General features: G+C 39.4%; 1 protein-coding gene across 1 annotated transcript in view; it reads left to right on the forward strand.

Annotated features, from left to right (window-relative positions):
- The window catches only part of CCNYL1 (cyclin Y like 1), a 39,397-nt gene extending 18,707 nt beyond the window's left edge, over nt 1-20,690 (forward strand). Inside the window, exons 4-12 of the mRNA XM_009284703.1 lie at nt 150-255; nt 2,550-2,584; nt 4,331-4,431; nt 5,905-5,940; nt 6,637-6,688; nt 8,939-9,058; nt 11,185-11,351; nt 15,910-16,072; nt 18,958-20,690. Of these exons, the coding sequence (XP_009282978.1) occupies nt 150-255; nt 2,550-2,584; nt 4,331-4,431; nt 5,905-5,940; nt 6,637-6,688; nt 8,939-9,058; nt 11,185-11,351; nt 15,910-16,072; nt 18,958-19,074 (897 nt within the window). The 3' untranslated portion in view covers nt 19,075-20,690. The remainder of the gene's footprint in view (nt 1-149; nt 256-2,549; nt 2,585-4,330; nt 4,432-5,904; nt 5,941-6,636; nt 6,689-8,938; nt 9,059-11,184; nt 11,352-15,909; nt 16,073-18,957) is intronic.
- Nucleotides 20,691-21,392: the final 702 nt, after the last annotated feature.

Below are 21,392 nucleotides of genomic sequence, written 5' to 3' on the forward strand. Positions count from 1 at the left end.
GTCAGATTTTTATTTATCTTGGCAAAAGTAAGGTTTTGCTTTAGAGAGACAGCCCATTCTATGTGTTTCTGATCTTGTCTCCATCACTGTGCTTGAGCATTTTAAGGCTGGGTGGAAGTTGTTGTAGTAATCACCATCTTCTGTTAAAGGTCTTTCCTTTTTTTGTCCTTTCTGTTTCAGATTTAGCCTTGGAATCTAATCCATCTGATCATCCCAGAGCAAGCACAATTTTCCTGAGCAAGTCTCAAACAGATGGTAAGCTAAGTTTTTTCCAATTTAAAAAAAGGTGGGAGAAAAACTGGAAAAATAACCACCTATTTTAATTATGCAGCTCGAGAACACTTAGATTGCTTTAATTCTTTCAAAGCATAGGGATTAATAATTTGTGTGTTTACACAGAAATGTGTTCATAGGCTGTTCTACTTAACACTTAAAATCACTTGTTCTTCTAAATGCTTAAATATCAGGAGATTTCAGAGTCTGGATCCTAGTAGTCTGAAGGAGCAAGTCTTTCTTCACTAGTGAAATTCAAGCTTCAAGCAGTGGTGGGGGTTTTTTATGACCAAGGACTGTTTTAAAAATTGCTTTAAATTAAAAAAAAAAAAAGGACAGTTTTCTGTAAGGAATAATAAGCCTAAGCCAACAGTCTGTATCAGTTGCTTTTGAATATGTTGTTTTAAATTGTTTTAATAGTTTCAGTAGCATAATTATTCTTGAATCCTGGTTTTAATTACATGGATGTATTGGGACTTTCACTTTCTTTGCAGATCCCTTGTTTACTTAATAAAGTAAATTTTGAACAATTACTATAGCCTGTGCATTCCAAAATGCTGTTAAAAAGTGGAGGCATTTCGATGACGCACAAATAAAAAAGAATTCTGACAATAGTAAATTTTGAAGTTGCAACTAAAAAGGAGTTTAAGACATTCTTTTGAAAATGCTTCTGTTCCTTTTATAGTTGGTTCTTGTTTGAAGCACTGTTTTTTCTAAGACAGTGTTGCACTTGAGATTGGATGTGTTGATGGAAAGCTGCAGTGTGTCTTCTACCTTGGCATAGCTTTGCCACAGAAAAGTAGAATTATTTTGACAGGTCTGTCAGTCGCAGTCCTGCTATTCAGAGTCTTATGGCAAGTAGTAAAATTGTCAGTTGTATCAACTTTGCAATGCTCAGATAATCTGCGAGCAATGGAAACAAGCACTCGCGTGATTCTCCAGAAGAGATGATACCGAGGAAATGTAGGTCTCTCTTCCCTGAGGTCTCTAAGGTCAGTCTTCAAACAGACAGAGGATCTGACCTGCACATTTCAAACACCTCTTAGATGAGCGCTGCTTAAGTTGCAATTAGCAAGCTGACATAGTTCTTGAACATTGTAGTGCAGCTTCACTGTGCAGCCTTTCAGCCTTGCTGCAAATAACGTTCAAACTACATGAACATCCTCGTTGGGGGTAGTATTGCTTTTAAACATGACTCAGTATTCTTCAAATGTAATGTATTGAAATGTATACACTTGTGTTCATGTAGAAAAATGGTCTGCTAGGTGAGCAGACTATTAAACTATTCTCTGAAGTTTGTATTAGTTGGATGAATTGATTTTTACAGGGTATTTTTATGGACAAGTCAGGCAGAAGAATTTCTTTTCTAATTTCACTGGATATTCTTTAGTTAACCTTTCATAGAACTAGTAGAATTAATATCTGTAAGTTTTCTCTCACTGAGATGATACCAGGATTGTGAGTTTTGATTTATGCAAGAAGACCAAAAAAATTTGGATACTCTCTTCCAATTGTTAATTTTTCTAAATATGTAAGAGAATGTGTCCCTGCTAATAAGTGGTAAAGATCTGAGGTCAAAACTTTGGAGAAGTCACCTGTCCAGGCTGGTCACATTTGTATAGCTTTCTGCATGTATGCAACTCAGCTCTCCTTTAACAGCACTGTTTTACTGCTGCTGTTATATCTGGAAGTTAAACCTTACAATCTTTTTTGAAAGGCTGACACAGTTTAAAATGATCAGATAACATGGTTGCAGTTATATGAGAAATAGGCGTAGCTTGTGCCAGCATCTTCTGTATAGTCAAATACCTTTTTACCTTCTGCTGTCTAATAGGAGGAGAGAAAACACATATATAATGCTGGGCACCTTCCTCCTTGTGTGTCTTTGGCAGGTTCAGCGTGTGATGTTTTTACTTCTGTTCATGGAGTGGTTGCTGTTGGATGTTAGACATTGTCTATTTGAACTATCTGAAATCATCCAGTTTTTCATGATGCACAGCATCTCTTCAAAGCTGAGACATTTTTCCCTTAGTGCGATGGGTGGAGGTAGTTCCTAAATGTACATGTGGATAGTTGGAAGTAGTATGTAGTTTACTAGCTTGATAAAACTCAGTATTTTTTCCTCAAACTACTTTTTCAGACACCTAAAGTCAAATTTGAAACTTCTAATACTCATGTACTTCAGAAGACTGGGTTAATAGAATTACTTTATTGAATGTAAATTGGGATTGTATTTTAGAAACCTTTCAGTTCACATTCTTTCTCCCTCTTTCTAGTGCGAGAGAAGAGGAAGAGTAACCACATCAATCATGTAAGTAAAACAAATTCTTAATGTGCTATATAGATAATATTAGCATATTGGGACGAAGACAAATTCAACAACTGTAGTAGTTCTCGGTATATAGTCCTACACATGTTCCAAATCCTCCTCAGCAAGATAAAACTGAATTATCTTTGCCTATCTTTAAAAAATAAACAAACAGGCACAGTGTCACAGAGCATAGAATGGCTGATGTCAAAAGAATAAGAATGGATATTTTTGTTGTATCAGTCTTGAGCATTTCAGAACAGTAAAGGAGAAAATACAAGTCAAACTGCCTACGTTGGTTTTTTTAGACAGAAATAAAACTGGATTAATTTCTCAGCTGAGATGAGAAGTCTTAAATGACTTCCTGTTTGCGCATCACTACAGGACTTATTGTGAGAAATGTATCCAGCATGAAAAGAGAATGATGAACAAACATTATAATCAGTATGATGAACAAATGATAATGCATTAGTTTTAAAATCTGAAAATATGCTCTAAGCATCTTCTACAAAACCAAATTAGTTGTTTTTGACACTTCACTTACCAAAAAAATATACAAAAAAGATGCAATGTCATTAATAAGTGTATAAAAAATTATTGACTAGTAAAGCTAAGAATGGAAGTTACTAAGACAAAGCTTAAAAAATACTGTCTAGCAGAAGTGTCTACTGATAAGTTACTGGTAAGATAATGATATTTCAAGTCTGCTGTATTTAGTATGATTATGGGGGGTGGTTCTTTTTTTTTTTCTTTTCTTTCTTTTTCAATTACAGTTCCAGCTTTACTCTGCCAGCACCAAGGTGAAGTGTGATTGGATTGTTTTTGCTGGCAAACTTCAGCTGGAATGGGAGATGTTCCCAGGCAGCCATTGAGTTGTGAAGGGTGCCAACATTTTCATATGGAAGACTTTCAAGATTTTAGACAAGGCATTTAAAAAGATTCTGGCAAAAACTAATGAATCTTGAATTGCTTGATTAAAACTCTTCCCTCAATTATGATGTCCTAGCTCTAGTGCAAGGCATTCTCTAAAAATGCTCAGGGAAGCCTGACTTAGTGTTATATACGAAGATTTCTTGCAGTATAAAATCTGCGGGATTAGGATAGATGATGGAACATATTGCTAGCTCTGAATAGTAAAAGTAAGGGTAATAGTAGTACTTTATTTCCAGATTCCAGACGCTAAACAAGACATGAGTAAAGTGAGCAATGTCAGGAAGAGGTTTCTTTTTTTCTAAAATATAAGAAGACAAAACCCCAAATGCAAAACTGTCTTTACAGGGAGCGATACTGGATAACGAGAAAATGTAAGGGTATAGGATATAAAAGAAGGGAGAAGATGATTATGGAGTCACAGGGAAATCTAATAAAGAACATCGTAGAGAGGGAAGACCGAGACCTGAACTGGCAAGAATGGAATGGAGGAGAACTGAGAAAATCGGAGGACTTGCTGCTTTAGCTGCAGCTATTTCTGCTGAAAATTACTTATCTAAAAACATCGTGTTGTATATTACAAGGGATGATTTATAAACCTATCTTACACAAAGGGTATCTTTAGGAACTTGATGGCTCTAGGATAGCTTGCATAGCAGGAGCAATCATCTACAAAGACCTCCTCTGCAGTAGCTACTTAAGGTGTAAAGCCAGTATTCAGTGTGGTAAACCAAAGCTCACAGAATCCCTCTTCTTGAATGTATTTCTGTTCTTTTTTTTTTTTTTTTTTTCTTTCTCCCTCCGACCTTCCCCTCCCAGGTTTCTCCTGGGCAGCTTACGAAAAAATACAGCTCATGCTCAACAATATTTATAGATGACAGCACCGTCAGTCAACCTAACCTTAGAAGCACAATAAAGTGGTAAGAACCATTTGTCGTCAACAAGGGGCTGAGTAGCACTGCAAGGTTTATATGGGATTTTGTGGTGGTCTTGTCTGTTTCAAAGCCAGTCACACACTTGAATGAGAGGAGCACAGCACCTCTCTTGGTCATGGAAGGGGTCTAGAGGTCTGGTTAATTATGACTGCTGAGGCGAGCTTTTTTTTCAGTTACAGAGCTAATGTACTGTTGTATTAAAGTAGTTATTGTGCACTTGAGAATCTGAGGCAGTGCAGAAGTGTGTCAGCATTTTGGGTTTAAAAGTGTGTGTTGGGGTGGGGAGCTCAAAGTCTTCACATTGAAAGCCAAACCCAGAAGAAACTCTCAGTCTGGGAAAACTTGAAATGGATTTTGTATGGAGTTGCAGGAAAAGTTTGTAGGACTGCGTTTGCTACTTGCCAGTGGTATTAGTCTGCCCTCTAGTTGTGGATAACAGTATGTTGCTGGCTTTGGTTTTTAGTTCTAGCCTTTCTACTTTTTCTTCATATATTTATTATTTTAGGTAGGTGAGTTTGATAACTAGTCTTCTTGGTTCTCCAGTGGAAATGGCTGTTTGACCTATTGTTCTGGGTACCACAGAGACAGTTCTTTGTGCATAGACGATACCAGCGAGAACTGAGAGTTCTACTGTGCTTGAAGGCAAAGTAGCTTCAGGCCCAGAAGGCTTTACTGTTTTAACACTTAGTAGAGTTTGGAAATGTCTAAGTTGGTTTGTCACTTTCGAATTTGGTTTCAAACAGAGGTATCTAGGATGTCACTCCTCCTTTTCTAGAGAAAAAAAACTAAATGATGGTGCTTGTGCCATTTTGAAGTGGTGTACAGCTGGCAACAGATTAGAGCTTGCCCGTGACATATTCCTGTGATGGCAGTGTTCCTGTTGCCGCTGCCAGTAAAGTATCTGAAATTTGGCCACAGTAGATGAGTGTCAATATGAAATCCATTGCCTTACTTGACTCAGCAGAGACTGAGATCTGTTCTTGTCCCCTTCTTGGATTATACTGGCATATCATCTTTATGATTCTCTTTTTTTAGACAGGTCCTAAATTACACAGCCAGAGATACAGAATTAAAACATCAGCAGAATCTCTACAACAGTATATGTAACATCGAGTAGAACTTTTATTATATTTTAGTTGTGAATAGTCCACATTTTCAATAAATGTCACCTAATCAGGCAATGAAGGTGCGCGTTTAAAATGTGGTACAATATTTATTGCATGGCACAAATACCTGTACAATGAATATAAAAGTAGTTTGGCTAGCAAATTTGATTTGGCCAGTTTCCGTTCAGGCAGGTAAACATCAGAAATGAGACACAGAGTATTCAAGAATGTGAGAGGAAGCCAATACGTAATGGATTCTGAACATTTTGCCCTGAACAACAGCTTTTGCAGTGGAACAGTGTGCACAGAATGGTGCTTTAAGTCTTTTCTTTTTTTTCTTTCTCATTTTTAGTGTAACACTAGCAATATTCTACCATATAAAGAACAGGTGAGTGAACTTTTTTTTTTTTGCTGAAATACAACAACTTTCTTTTTGAGCCAGGGATGTGGTCTTGGTGACTTCAGGAACAGCTAAGTATAACTTAAAGGAGTTGAAAAATCTGACACTTCATGCTGTATCTGCTTTCTCTTTGTACCCCCTCTTGAGCTGATACAGAAAGGTCTGTAATACACCCAATCCAATGGCACATGCTTCATCGAGAATGAAGCGTAAAAAGTCAAAACGGAGGAGAATACACTTAACTCACCACAAATCAGCCTTTGAACTTTGTTTAGCTATTCCTGAATACAGAAGTACAGATTAGTTTTGGTGGGTGAAGGAACACTCTGTCCCATGTGCAGATAACCCTTGCAATTATAGCTAGTTACAGCGTATACTTCAAAATTACAGCTGCCTTTTTGAAATAAATGCTGTTGAGATGGTTTCCCATTTTAAGGGAGAACTGTACTAAGCATAATATAAGAACATGGATAGCTATTAATTGTTTAGCTTCTTAAATACTCAGTTGTAAGATCTCATCATTAAATACTTTGCAAAAATACAATATAACTTCATACCATATTCTAGGGAAAGCTGAACTATAAAATACGTCCCTTTATCCTCTTTAATGAATAACACTTTTTTAGTGGAGCATAGCATTACCAATTTATTCTTGTTGCTAAAACAGAGTTTTTTACTTTGTAGAGATTCTGACAGATCGTTGGATATTTTTGATGAAAAATCTCATCCTCTCACAGTAAGTGTAACTTTTTGATCCTCTGAATGTGTATCAATATACATATTTTTTAACATCTTGATTTGTATTGTATAAGTCATAAAAATGTCTTAGCATCAGGTCACAAGCAAATTGATCTTAAACTGTATCTTTATAAAATACAGTGCAGACAGTGTCCTCTGGACTTTTGATACTGGCTAGATCATGAACAGAACCCAGCCTTTCTAAATGTTGCAAAGTATGTTTGGTTTTCTATGCTTTGAATATAAATAAAGCAAGCACGTGCTGATCTTGCATATTTTGTATCCGAACTTTCTTGTCTGACTCCTTTCTTCCCCTCTTTAACACTACTTTAATTAAAGGCTTTTCCTAGTTATTTAGGAAGACGTGGTTAGTAGATATGTGCCTAACCTTTTGAATGGCTGCAAACAGGAGAACATAATATGTGAAGCAGCACACAAAGTAGGAGACAGTGAGTTTGGTCTTCAAAAAACCTGAAAGGCAAAATTTTAAAGCAAATAGGCTTAATGCTGCTTGCAGTAACAGCTAGGAGCATTCAGCATGTGATTTTAATGTGACTGGTCGTGGTACAGCTTTTTAGACAGTCTTTAAGATGCAAAACCTCATAGTACAGGCAAGCTCAAGAGTGGAGCGTGTGCTTTTTATGTCCAGTTTGAGCACTACTAGCTTAATGACTGTCCTATAGAACCACTTCCTTTGTTTTTAATTTGAAATGAATTTAGCAAAGCTCTAGTGGCTTTAAAAATTCAGTTTGCTCTGGGACATACCTGAGTGAATGCAGCTTAATCTATCTCACAGATTTGGCTTGTTAATAAACAGTTTTTAATAAACAATTAAATATTTTAAGTTTGTTAGTTTCATCCCTAAACATGACCCATTGTGCTAGGAATTGTACACTTGAATAAATACAACTCTTTACTCAATAAAAATAATGAACTTCAGGAGAAGAGCCATATAGAAGATTTCTTGTATGGACCGTGGCACTTCAAGAGAAAAGTCTGGTCCAAAACTGTTTTAACTGCCTGGTTCTGTTTTTTCACATTGAAAATTATTTATGTAAGATGAACTCCACTTCATCACACAATTTCTTTTCTTTATTTAGCAACCTGATATCTTTTGATCCTGTCATATAGCCTACCTCCTATTTAATGAGTATGAATAGAGGAAAATCATTGTGTCCTTTAGGAAACACTTAAAGGTCTCTTCTATCTTACTGTAGTATACAGACAGAAATATAGCAATGGCTGTATGTCATTCTTCTGAGGGGAAAGATACAAATGGCTTGTAGTTTCTATAGCAATGGGGTTTTGGCTGGGAACCTACAGCTCCTTTAAAAAGGTTAATTAGCTGGAAGAAATCTTTGAACACCTTGTCCTCTAAAGATTCAGTCACAAGGAGTCCAAATCCAGGCTCTATTGACCCTAATAGCAGAAGAAACAAACTTCAAGTTATCAGCGTCACAGGGCTTAGTTACAAGTAACAGTCCTTTCCTCCTCAGCTCCAGTCAGCAAAAATGTACTTCCAGATGTGCTTTTGTACCGCTCGTAGTGCAGGAATTATGCAAGGGGGATCCTGCTCATGTACAGGGTCAGAATTCTCAAACGCTCATTTTAGGATTGCTCTTACAGACTGATTATTTCTAAGCTTTTATTCTCCTCTGTATTTAGAAACAGTTTAGCATCGTGTCAAAGTTAAAACTAGCTGTTCATTAGCTTTGTCTTTCTGGAATCTCTCAAGAATGAGTCCTATGAAGACAGTGTAAGTTACCTTCCAGTTCTACATGTGACAGTATTATTGACATGTTCTTCAGCTCTTCCTCGGCTGGAAGGGGAATCTTGTGAAGTCTCTTAATTTTGCCTTTTGAAGAGCCAGTGCTTCCCTGGAGTATATGTATCTGTGATTTTCTTGCAGGGAGAAACTTTTTTTTTAATCTCTTTTAGTCTGTAAAATGTTCCATGGACAATAGTTAGCACCTGTAATAATGATGGTAGTTCATGCTCTTTCCTGTTAGCGTTACAGATCAAAAAAGTGTTCAAAACAAAGGTATCGGCTAAAGCTATTGTGTTTTGTTTGGAATATTCATAATATTGCAAGGCTGCTTGCTGCTTTCAGTATATGATTTTGTTCTGTCTCTGTGACAGGGAAGGGTTGTATACACTTCTGCTCGGTGAGAAGAAACAGCCATGTGTGGCTGTTCTTTAAAGTCAGTATTAAGACAGATTTTCAGTAATTCGGAGAACTTTCTTTCAGCGGGAAGAGGTTCCAGATGACTACTACAAGCATGACCCTGATCACAAGCACATCTACCGGTTTGTTCGGACACTTTTCAGTGCTGCACAGCTGACGGCTGAATGTGCAATAGTGACACTGGTAAGAGATGCCTGATTACTGAAACTTGAGGTTTTTGAAGACTTCCCCCTCCCCCCCCCCCCCCCCCAGTGAGTGAACTGGGCTGAACTGACGTTTAAATAGTTACAGTATCTCGTGAAAAATACTGAAGACACTGTACAAGTGAGCTCCTTAGAGAAGATTTCTAAGTAGTCACAGAAGTGGTTAACTAAAAAGGAACTTACCTTTTCTATATATGAATATGTAACACTTAATTACTTGTCCAATCACACGCTGTTTGTTTCATAATATATAACTTTCTGAAGAAGCTTGAGAAAGGCAGAGCAGTGGGACACGGTAAACAGTGGGGTATAAAAAGATCAGACACAGACATCTTTTATTTCAGTTGTGTGGAGGGGAAAATGGGAGTTGTGTATTCATATTAACCAGAACAGTGCAAGTAACACCCCCTAAGGAGTCGAGGATCAATACTGTAGGAACTCCAGGGGATGAACTTTCTCATTATTATGTCCTTCAATCATTGCCACCTTTCTATTAAACTTTTTTTTTTATTAAACCAAAGAGGCTACAACTTTTTTTCCCAGGTGACGTGGAGGTACTTGGAACTTAAGAACAATAGTAAGAAAATAATCTCATTACAGCTTGTTGTTTGATTTCAGAAAGCAAGATGGATATAAAAACTTGACCATGACACTGATTATTTATACACACACATATATATGTGTGCATATACATATATGTATATGAAGGGAAAGAAAAAGCCACAACCTATGTCATTGCTGCATTAGACGATCTCTTAAACTGCACTTTATTGCGTACTAGACTTCAGTCTTCATTGTGGCTTCTTTCTGAAAAACAGTCTGAAAGGAGAACAGGAGAGAATTGTCACCAAAAGACCATGTGGCAATTAAGCAAACTCAGCTTGAAGGACTCTTTTTTTTAATTTTTTTTAATAAGGAAATAAGTAATTAAAAAGGCCAGATAGTTAGAGCTATTGAAACTCTAAAAGTAGTTTGAGGTTTTTGCTTTTCCAAAGACATGCAAGCAATTTTGACAGAACAAGATGATAGCTAAGCCTGGGCAATCTAGCCAGCTGAAGTATTTACAAAACAGAAATAGAGTTAGTTTTTAAAGTGGATTTTACCACTAGATGGCTCTGTTATTATAGGAACACCTTAAGTCCACTTGAAAGCTGCAAGCAAAGGATGGGAAGAAAGTATGGAGAGACCCTAGTAATAAAGATTGATCCTGCCCTTAGACCTGTACATCAGCTTCCTGCACCCACTAGTTTATCTGAGGTTTCATTAGGACCTTGGACTTAGTTTAGGGTATAGAACATTAAAAACAATCTATATTCAAATTTGAAAGTGCATATTACTTAGTACGTGGATCATTATAGGAGTGTGAAATAGTAGAAAACTTTTAAGGAAGGGACTGATTCAACATCTTTGGGCTGATTTGAGATTACGTGGGACGAATGAGTAAAAGACCAAGACACATCTTTGGACTTGGGTATCTTTCACTGTCTGAGCAGTTGGTGATGTAGATGAAAGCAGAGGATGACGTTGTTGTAGGTGAAGGATTGAAGTCTGTTCTTTACAGGGTGAAGTAGAAATAGCACTATAACGCCTTTCATTGTGGAAAGAGGGCGATTAATGCATCTTCGTCCCATGACTACAGATCACAGTGCAGGTTTTAGCACTTCCTGTTAAGCTACAAGTGCTGAACCTTAACGGTGAGGAAAGGCTAGTGTGATGTTGAGTGATTTACTATCCCAGATGGGCCCTAATGAGAACCCGTTAGTGACTGTGTGACTCTGTGGTGGAAAGAACTCCAGCAGTGTCTCACTGAAACAGCAGTGCTCATTGCTCAGAACTGATTCCTCAGTATCTTTATTGTATACCTTGGTGGTCCAGTTCTTGTGTTGTACTAAAAAATGGAACCTGTAACTCCTGAAAGTTTGGATTCTAAAGTGTAAGTAGTAATCACTAATACTTATTCTGACACACTTAACGGTAACGGAATAAAATAGTCAGATTGGATTGGCATGTTTGCTGCTCAGAACTCAGCTCCAGGTCTTAATTACACACATAAAACTGGGGTTTTTTTTGTTTGTTTTTTGGTTTTTGTCTTTTTTATTTTTATAGGTTTATTTGGAAAGGCTTTTAACCTATGCAGAGATTGACATATGCCCTAGTAACTGGAAGAGGATAGTCCTAGGAGCCATTCTGCTAGCTTCTAAAGTCTGGGATGATCAGGCTGTGTGGAATGTCGATTATTGCCAAATATTGAAGGACATTACTGTTGAGGACATGTAAGTTGCAAGGTTTGGCTAATCTGCAGTGGTGTTTGTTTTGGGTTTTGGGGTTTTTGGTTTTTGGGGGTTTTTTGGGGTTGTTTTTTTTTTTTACGGCAATTTTTGTGATCATACTGAAAAAATGTGTCTCTGGTGCTATGATATATGTACATGATGTATCTCTGGTGTCCGGCCCCATTCCCTTTTTTTAACCTAGGAAACTTTGGATAACCCTACTTCGAGACAAATATGTATTAATATTTGGGTGTATATGACTTGGGTGAGTAACTTCAAAGTTAGTTTTCTTTACCTTCTTTCCCCCAGTGATAAACCATGGGACTGGCTGCTTGTTTCCACTAAATTTTTGCATTGGTGTAACTCTAAAGTGCCGAATTTATGGTCTTATCAAAAGCCTTTTTAGGAAGAAAAAAAAAAGTGAACTAAATTTGTTCCCTGCCTTTTCTGTTTTAGAATTTGAAAAATTGCAAGGTAAGCCATAACTTGTGACTTATGTGTCTGCTTTTGTATCCAGCTAAGGCCTAAATATCACAAGGTCTGAATTCCTAGCCGCTGCTGCTGGCAGACACATGTCATTTGTGTTGGTATCTGTGGTTTGCATGTGTTACATGCAGCTACTGCTACAGCTCATCCTCTTTGGGCGAGTTCTTAGACTTGCCTACAGTGCTGAGAACAAAATCCTCAATCTTACTACTGCTTGTTTATGTAAGGCTGTTTCTTCTATATGTTCTTGTCTCAGATGTAGATTTCAGTTTTTCAGAAATTTTGAATCTGCTGTCTTTTCTTGGTTCACTCAGCTTTAAGCCCTACAATTTCTGCAGTTTCAGAGGATGTTCATCCTTGTGGCTCCAGGCTCATACTATGGGCTGGAAGTGTGTTTATGTGGAGTGGATTTGGCCCATTAGATTTTTCTGTTAAATTCCTTCTTGCAAAGTTCTATCTCTGAGAGCTTTGAGATGTCAACATATTGTTTTAATTCTGTTTGCCAGCTTGTTCCCCTATTTCCCTTATCACAGTGGTAGAAATGTTAGAAGGCTAGCTTAATATCAGACTTTCTGGCCTTAATAAACTTCATGACATGTTTTATGTGTGTTCGAGTTTTATTGCACTGCTGTAATTGAGCATGTGTCCAGGCCTATGTGGTAACAGTTAATTCTAGTAGAGGAGCAGACTGAGGTGGTAGAGATTTGCATACAGCACTGGGAGGCTACCTACGTGAGAGAGTCTGTTCTTGCCCCAAGCTCTCTTCCCTGGATTCAGCCTAAAGCTAATGTTTAAAATACAGTAAGTAATTATTTATCTGGGATTCTTTAGGAGGAGGAATATCCAGTTTTCTTCCTTTTAGGTGGGGGGCGGTATTTCTAAAAATGGGGGAGTTATCTGCAGCAAAACAGTTTTTGTTATTCAAGTTAGTTCACATTGCAAACAGCAACAGCAAACATAGTTCCTTGTTTTATACATACCTCTTGCCTGGGAGTTCTTTGTCTCCAAATGCAGGGCTGTGCCAGTCATGCTTTCATGAAAGCATAATTAGTGATTTTATACGATGTACATCTTTGCTCAACCTGGCTCAGAGTGCTCATCTATCTGAGGAACATACTTGAAGCGTTGCTGCAAATAACTCTGAGATCGCTGAAGTGGGGTCGGTGATGCTAGGAGTGCTGGAGTACACATCTTGCTCTTTTTGATGTCTCTTCTTCTAGCCCTATTTGGGACAAATCAAACTGATAGCACTGAAAATATCTGTAACAAGCAGGATGTTTATTCTCTATTGCCGATGCTGGGTCTCCTGAAATTGTCAGTACTTACATTTTCAAAGCAGTGATGGTGGTAAGGAAAATAGACTGAATTTAGGCTTATTTTTTCCTCCAAGTTGAAGGTGGGATTTTTGTAATCCCATCTCATTTGAAATGACTTAGACCTTTGATTTTGCGTAGGGGCAGAAACTGTACAACCCCGTTCTGACAGTGGCCCAGGGGTGTCCATCCCAGGCCCCGCACTGCTGCAACTTGGCAGACTTCACTGCTCCTGGGCTGGAAAACATCACCATAATTGGGACCTTGGAAAACTGCTTAAACTACTCAGCAAAACTGAGTTTTAAGTTCATAAGTTTACTTTGAATTAATAGTTGGTACTATAGTTAATTGTCAGCTTTAGTTGTTTCAATATTTTTTAAACTATCAAAAGTCACTTGATGGTGAGTATTAGGTATTCTGAATGCAAGCATTACTGAGAGAAAACAACTGGCGAAGGATTTCAGGCATGGTTGCATTGTAACGTTGGAGATGGCTGATGATGCTGCCAAAAACCCCACCCAAAACCCCAACAGCTCCCCAGCTAAAGATTGCTTGGCAGGACTCTACCAGGTATCGCTCCCTGGGTGGGCCATTCCTGTGCAGTAAAGGCCTGTCTACAAGGACTGGTGGCGAGTTTTGTTTGTGAGCTTTCTGTGAATTTTCCTCTTGGCTCTACATACCTAGAATGATCTCACTAACCTGATGGATACTCTTGTTGAGCCACTGCAAGCCAAGCATGGGAGTTACACCACTCTGGAACTGGCAAAAGGGTTTATATCTGGTTTAGTTCACTCAATTTGCAAATCTGTGTGTGTGTGCGCGTGTGCGCGTACAAGCCAGGCACCTCTTCTGAAGGCAGTGTAGGTGCACCTTGTCCCCACCAAACACGCTCTCCTTACTGCTTAAAGACACTTGTTAGGCAGCCCCACCTCACAACTCTGTTAGCAGTGCGAGCTGTGTGGCGCTCTCAGAAACTGCGAGTGGGTTAAAGTTTGTTAAGGGATACGTGATCCAGGCCTCACGACCGGCAGATGAGTTCATTTGCCTTAGCCTCTTCCTACTCAACATAGGTAGAGTGTTCATCTTATTTTTGTCTATCACAAGCCCTTTCTTATTTGACCAAAGCAAAGGTGGGTCTTCTACTGAACGGGGTTTTTCTTTTGTTTTTTGGGGGTGTGTGTTTTTTGTTTGGTTTTACTTATTTCTAATGGGGAAAAAATCAAAGGAAATTAAATTGGTATTTGGAAGTCATTCTTTGTCAAAACTTGCTTGCTTTGATGAGAATGAATCCATAATCACTGAAAAATTAACTGTGCAGCTGCTAATCTTGCTATGATTGCTTGTAAGAGGACACATGCTGTTCGTTCTTTTGGCTACATATATTTGTAAATAAGGCACAGAAAACACATGGGCATTATCCTTTCCCAGGTTTTAAACCACTGTTAATAGACTTGTTAATCCAATGAAGAATTGTATTTTTACACAATTAAAATGTATTAGCATAGTGAGTACAAAAGGGGCAGTGAAGAGCATTTATTCACAGGGTAAATCAAGCTCTGATCAGCTGATCATCAAAACATTATCTGATTTACATTTCTATAGGCTTATGACCATATGAACAGGAAATTAATTTTGGCACTAGGTTCAATGATACTCAAGTCCACTATGCTAGAAACAAGCACAAAGCTGCTATTCATATTGAGACCTGCCATCCAATACAGGACACAACCTGGATGATTCCTTGATTTATTCCCCACCTCTGATAGGTAAAACATTCATTTTAAAAGCTCCCAAAAAGCAAGAACAGCCTTGGCACTGAATTTGTGCAACTTATCTTCTGGTGTATTCCCAGTTGGCCCATACAGCTGCTAAGTTCTGTTGAGACAGGTCTGCTACCAGTAGGAACAATCGTTGAGTTGTTAGTGTTGAACTGAATTGCTTGGTTTGGGTACCACCAGTTTCTTTTAGGTTAATTTGTAAAACATTGTTTTTCCTCTGTAGAACGTCTCTGATTTAGCTGACCACGGTACAGTAGCTGAAGCAGCCTTTTTCATGTCATGGCTCTCTCCCCACTTTCCTCCAAATATTTTGCCCAGTGAAAATAGATGAGTGAGTAAAAACTGGACAGTGCCCTTTGACATAGTACTTTGTTATCCTGCCTAATGCTATTGAGGAGAAAATTCCTTCTCCCACCTAATGCTGCTTATTTATTTATTTATTGGAGATGAATCCATGTTGCTTCAAGAGCCTTTTTTCTGTGAGATAATAGCAGCAGCTCTTCATAGATCCATTTGTTGCCGTGGTGATCTGCCTACTCCTTTTGTTAGTCCGGCTCTACTTCAATAAACACCCTTCCTGTTATCAGCCTGGTGAAAATGTCTGCAAGTTCTTCAGAGCTAATAAACAGCATACATCATTCCTTTCATCTGATCACTATAGTGTGGGGCCGTACGAGAGTGAGAATGGCGCATGAATTGTACAGCTGCACTAATGGAACTCGGAAGAATGAACCTCCCCGGTCAGCCGAGCGAGTGCACGACAGGGCACTACCTTTCCCTCTGAGCCGGAGGTGCCAGGACTCAAAAGCTGCACCTTGTTTTGAGCACTAGTGAATGACCTGTCTCTCGAAACTAATAATGCAGAGCTCTCGATGACTATTTCAAAGTTGCTGGTTTTAAAAACAAGCTTGAGGTCTCTTTAGTGTTTTCAGCCAGCTAAAACAATCTTTTTTTCCTTTGTCTTCTGTCCCTTACGCCTCCTAGGAACGAGATGGAAAGACACTTCTTGGAGCTACTGCAGTTTAATATCAATGTTCCTGCCAGTGTTTACGCCAAATACTACTTCGATCTTCGCTCCCTAGCAGATGACAATAACCTGAGCTTTCTGCTGGAGCCTCTCAGTAAAGAGAGAGCACAGAAACTGGAGGTAATGGTCTGAGACTGGCTGAGCAGGGGACTCTGTCTGTATGTGTAGTAAGAGCATCTGTTGCTAATCATGTTAAGTGGCAGTTAGAAAACTAAAAAGCTTTTAGATTAGTGTATTACAGGCTAATTTAACCCCTTTATAACTACAGTTAGCACTTCTAAAACCATGTCTAGGCTAAGCAAGTATTCTGAGGAAAGAAAGGGACAGAGATTACAGAAGTCCAGCAGATCGCAAAATAAAATGGATGTTATTTTGGGAACCGTAGCTCAGCTAGGCTACTTAAGATTGAAAGGATTAGTGTCATATGTAATGGATTGTCTGTCCTTCCCTGGTCACAGTCTGTATTCCAAGCACCTAGAGACAGTCACACTCAGACCTTTCTAAATACTGCCAGCTGAAGGTTTCCCACTGCATCCCACTGCACAGCTGCTTTTAGATTTAGAGGGAGCACTCTTAACTGCTCTCATGGTTTAATAAACCATTTGTCTGGAGACAGCTGCAGAAATAATAATATGTTTCTTTTCACAACTTTTAGAGCCTCACCTTTCCAAGGAAATGTTGCTTTCAGATAAACTTTTGGAATAGCTGCTTCTTAGGAGTCCTTCAGAATGTCCAGCAGAGTTTAAATACAGATTACTGGCCCTTTCTGCTCAATGGGAAAGGCTGCCCTTCTGTGAGTCCCCGCAGCCTTCTTTGATATGAAGGCTCATTTTAAAAAAGCTTGCAACTTTTGCAGAGTCAGTCTTTCTTCCTAGTTGTTGGAGATATGTAAGACATTTTGCAAATATCTAAATTACCTGGGTTCCCAGGCAAAATTTCTCGTTGGATCAATGCAACCTTTCATCTGCCCAGGTTTAATTGATGACTCTGCATGTTGTTTTGTTGACCTTTCAACAAAGGCATTACCGCAGGCCCTGTGTACACTGATACCATAGCCCCTTTCAAAGAGGGGTGTGCTACGGTATTCTTGGCTTATATTCTTCTATTGTCCACCCCCAATAATTCTGCCAAGTGCCAGGTTTTTTTATTTTGTCCCAGAAGTGGCTGAACTTTGGGAATAAGTGTGATCCCTCCTGGTCCTTTGGAATGATAGGTATGATATGCCTACGAATTCCTCTATTTAAAGTTAAGCAATGCAACTCTTCTGCTTTGTCTCACCCTTGTTACTTGCACTTTAAGCTACCACTGTCACTAATTGTAAACGTGGTTGTAGGGCAGTTCATATTCCACAGGAAACTGTTTACTGAACTGCTCGGTGCCCAGGCATAAGTGGATGATTTACAGATTGTGAGCCTGTTTTGTTTCTTCTTTGCTAGCATTTGGGGGCTTGGTATTCAAAACCAGAGTAGTTTTCAGTACAGTATGTGCTTTGCCATAATGCACTTACTAATGCACGTATATAGGACATTTTGGTTTTTAATTCTAAAACATGATAAATATTTAAACCATTTGCTCAAATTTTTAATTCTACCTTTCGGTTAGAAACATGTGAGCAGTTGATAGGAGCCTCTATGAAGCAGTGAATTAGTATTCCAGGGATTGAAAACTGATTTACACCATATGGGCGACTGGGGCTAAATATGTCAACACAGGTTCCTTTATGATTGATGTGCTAGCATTAAAACAGGATGGAGAGTCTGTCTGGTCTTGCACCGGGAGCTCACGCAGCCAGTGTCTCAAAGAATGCCACTCTTGAGCCAAATGCATGCCTCCAGAAGGTCGGCAGAAATAAATGTAAATAATTATTTTAAAATACACTTAGAAGTTTATTCATGCTCAGAGTGTTTTTCACCTTTTGAACTCCAGAACACTGGGCTGTGCTGAATGGGTGCTGCCTTAAAGGGAAGGTGTAGGCTTGTAGCTGATCGCAGGACTCTGAAAGTTCATCTGGTGATAGGTGGTAAATTATTAATGGAAGTAAATGTTCAGGACTGAAATTCAGTGCAGCCTTTTATTACAGGTATCCTTATTTATTTGAATTGATAATGCCTGAAGGCTCCAATCAGAAATAGGCCTTGCAGGGAAGGACACACAGTGTTTTCTGGACAGTCTTGTGTTACTAGGATTTAAATAATTAGGCTTGTTCCTAGAATAGCTGCACCAGAATAAAGGCTGCTTGACTAGCTAGATAAGCAGAGCAGAGGTGAGCCAATAAATGGGTGAAAAAGCAGTTAAATACTAAATTGTCCACATGTGCTGATATTTAATAGCTGTATTAAAGTGCCATGGCTATTGCCATGCTATCGAGCAGTGGGCTGCCCTCCCTTCTCGCACCTCTTCAGGAACCTGATCGTGTGAGTGATCCCGGGAAGCGCATGTCGGGGGTGAGAGTGTAGAGAAGGTAAAGGCAAAACGGGTGTCCTAGTAGAACTTCAGTTCCTAGGCTCACTTGCAGTGAGTGGCCAAGGGAAACCCGAGGGAGTGCAGAAACCTTTTCAGTTTGAACCTTTTCTCTCACAGAAATGGCTGTGTGTGTTTTTGTACTGTTAAAATAAAATTTTTGTGCTGCCGTGTGCACCAGATTTAGCTACTAGGGGCAATTTTGAACATAACTTCCACAAACTCGTAAGTCTGAAATGGATCCAAGTTTCCCATTAGATAGTGAGACTGCTAAAAGAATGAAGATACTTGGATATGGAAACCACTCACCTTCCTTATGTCTTACTTTCTGATGGATAGGGTTGTTCTTAGCATGGGGACAGACCCCTTTAATATTTTTCCCTCCAAAGTAGTTCTTCCTTACTCTCATTCTAGGTAAAAAAGCTAGTAGCGTCACTGCTACAGAGTGCCTGCTCTGTTGGTATTACACTTGTATAAAGCTTCCTTGAAATGTTCAAACTTTTCTAATGTGTACTTTTCATTTTGTATCTGAACATGGTATCTAGGCTATCTCCCGGCTGTGTGAAGACAAATACAAAGACTTGTCAAAAGCTGCTATGAGACGATCTTTCAGTGCTGATAACTTAGTTGGTATCCGCCGTTCTAATGCCATCCTCTCCTGAGGAGAGAGAAGGGTGCAGCACCATGAACCAGCATCCATATGAATCGGAGGAATACCACCACTCCATGCACACAAGCCAGCGGTGATGGTGTCTTCCAGCAAGAGGAGGAGAGGAGGGTAAACTAGCCAAGGGAGCCCAGAGCTTGGGGAGCATACTTGGTGCAAAAGACAAGACCTTTGTCAAATCAACTCTCTCCTCCTTCTCATGTATCCAGAGGTGCAAAAACAACCTTCTCTCCTCTCCCCCACAGATGTTTGCTTACTATGTAGGCCTATAGCTGTGAACTCTTGAGGTTTTTAATAATAAGTAGTTTTAAATTTTAGAATTTAAACACTAACCACATGACTATAGTTACAATGTTCTTCCCTCCTCTCCCCTGTCATCCAGAGTCTCGCTGCATTTGTATTTCAGGTCGATGCAGTGTTAACAAAAACAAAACAAAACATGGGACTCTTAAAGTATAAAGCCACTCTGGAGCTGAAAACAGTAGCATAGACACGTGTTGACGGCTTTTCCCTGGTTTGGCTACTAAAAGCTGCTATTATTGGTGATCTGTTCATAGCCAAGAAGCTGCCCAGCAGGAAGGAATTCCAACTCTGCACCCACAACTTCACTCCAGTAGAGATTGTCAAAAGACTTTGAATGTTTTGACTGGGGGCAGAGATACGGTTTTATGTATTGTTAAAATGTATAGGGTCCATGCTGCATTTCTTGTGAATTATGGTGCTTCTCTCATTTTCTAATACTTATATTGCTCTGGAAGAGACGCAATCTGTATATTTTTCTGAGGCATTGAATGAGAAAGTTGGTCTGGAAACATCATCACCATCCCAAACAGTGTAGCAATCCAGTGGTGAATGGCGTGTGTGCAGCACTGCTTCTCCGAGTTCTACTGCAGATCTCTTGTGCTATATACAGTGGAGTTCCTAAAGCTGATATTGTGCATCCATCTGGCTCTCCTTGGGTTTTTGTTTCCTGGGAGGGATTTACATTCATAATGAGACAGTAATGAGTTGGAGAATCCTGGACTACCTAACAAGGTAGATTGAAAAATAGTATGTTCGATTGAGAATTATCAAAAAGCTTTCTATACACACACACATTATCTTGTGCAACTGCTCTAGAGGCTTGGGTTTTGCTCTTTCTGAGATTTTGGATTGGAGCTTACTTTCAGGCTCTGAAACTGAACTCTAAACAGGATAAGTATTATTAGACTCTTCCTGTTACAAGTCTTTGTAGTATCTTCCCTTCTTGGATCCAAATAGATTCTAGGCGGTTTGTCCTAGGAGCAGATCTCCCTCCGAATGGCACGGGTTTTGTGCACTTCCTCTTCGAGCCAAGGCCCAGAAACTTACACTGAATAGCAAGTCCATATGCCTTTGAGAGTGGGGCTGTCTGAGTGTAGTCATCAGTTTGGCTGCACTCAACTGTTAAAATGATGCATATAGTCTTTTGCGGTATGCAAATATGCCAGCCCCTGGCTCCCAAATCCATGGAACTTGGCACTTCAGGTATTGATCACAATTCAATTTTGAAAATAACGCTACATCTTCAGGTGGTTTTCCTTTCTCATGTTTGTATTAAAAGAAAAGCTAATAAACTCTATTTTAATTAAAGTTAAAGGTGAATTGTGTGTTCTGTACAGCTGTCTGATTTCATTCCCCCTCACAAGTATTTGGTGCTGTGCAGCTTCTCTCAAGTATGAAAAAAGAAAGAAAAAAAAACCCCAGTGGAGTGCATTAAGGCCCCTCCATTCCCTGTACCAGCCCCTCGCCTTCCTTCTATCACAGTGACTTGTGAACGTCTGGGGAGCCAGCAACAGCAGTCATTAGGCAACCGTGAGCCGCTCAGTCGGCAGCGCGGGGCAGGGCCCTGCCAGCCTGCTTCAGCTGAATGCGTGGCAGAGTCTTGCGTAGCTGCCTGGCTATTCCCACATGTCGTTTGGATTTAGAATTTGTCTTGGGCTGCTCAAATAACTACTCACTGACAGTTTCTTTGCACTTAAATGGCCTTTAAGTAGGGCCAGTCTCTCCGGAGGTGATTTGATGTTTTTTAAGTTCTCCTTGAGGAGCGCTAAATTGGAAGCTACAAGTGACCAACTCTTGGATTGACTTGTGACCTAATTGCTAATGAGCTTTTCTTTCCTTAGTGCTGCCAGGTGCCTTCAACGTTGCGGGATCAGTCTGGACGCACTTTGCTGCGGGCTGGCACACGGCTTCTGCAAATGCAGCTGTTCAGCTGTGAGGTGCTAGCAGAAACTTGGGGCAGTCATTTCCCTTTTTTGCCAAATGAGATGGAGGTGAATGACAACTCAAGCT

Source organism: Aptenodytes forsteri, unplaced genomic scaffold, assembly GCF_000699145.1.
Source record: "Aptenodytes forsteri isolate BGI_AS27 unplaced genomic scaffold, ASM69914v1 Scaffold183, whole genome shotgun sequence".
Classification (NCBI taxonomy): Eukaryota; Metazoa; Chordata; class Aves; order Sphenisciformes; family Spheniscidae; genus Aptenodytes; species Aptenodytes forsteri.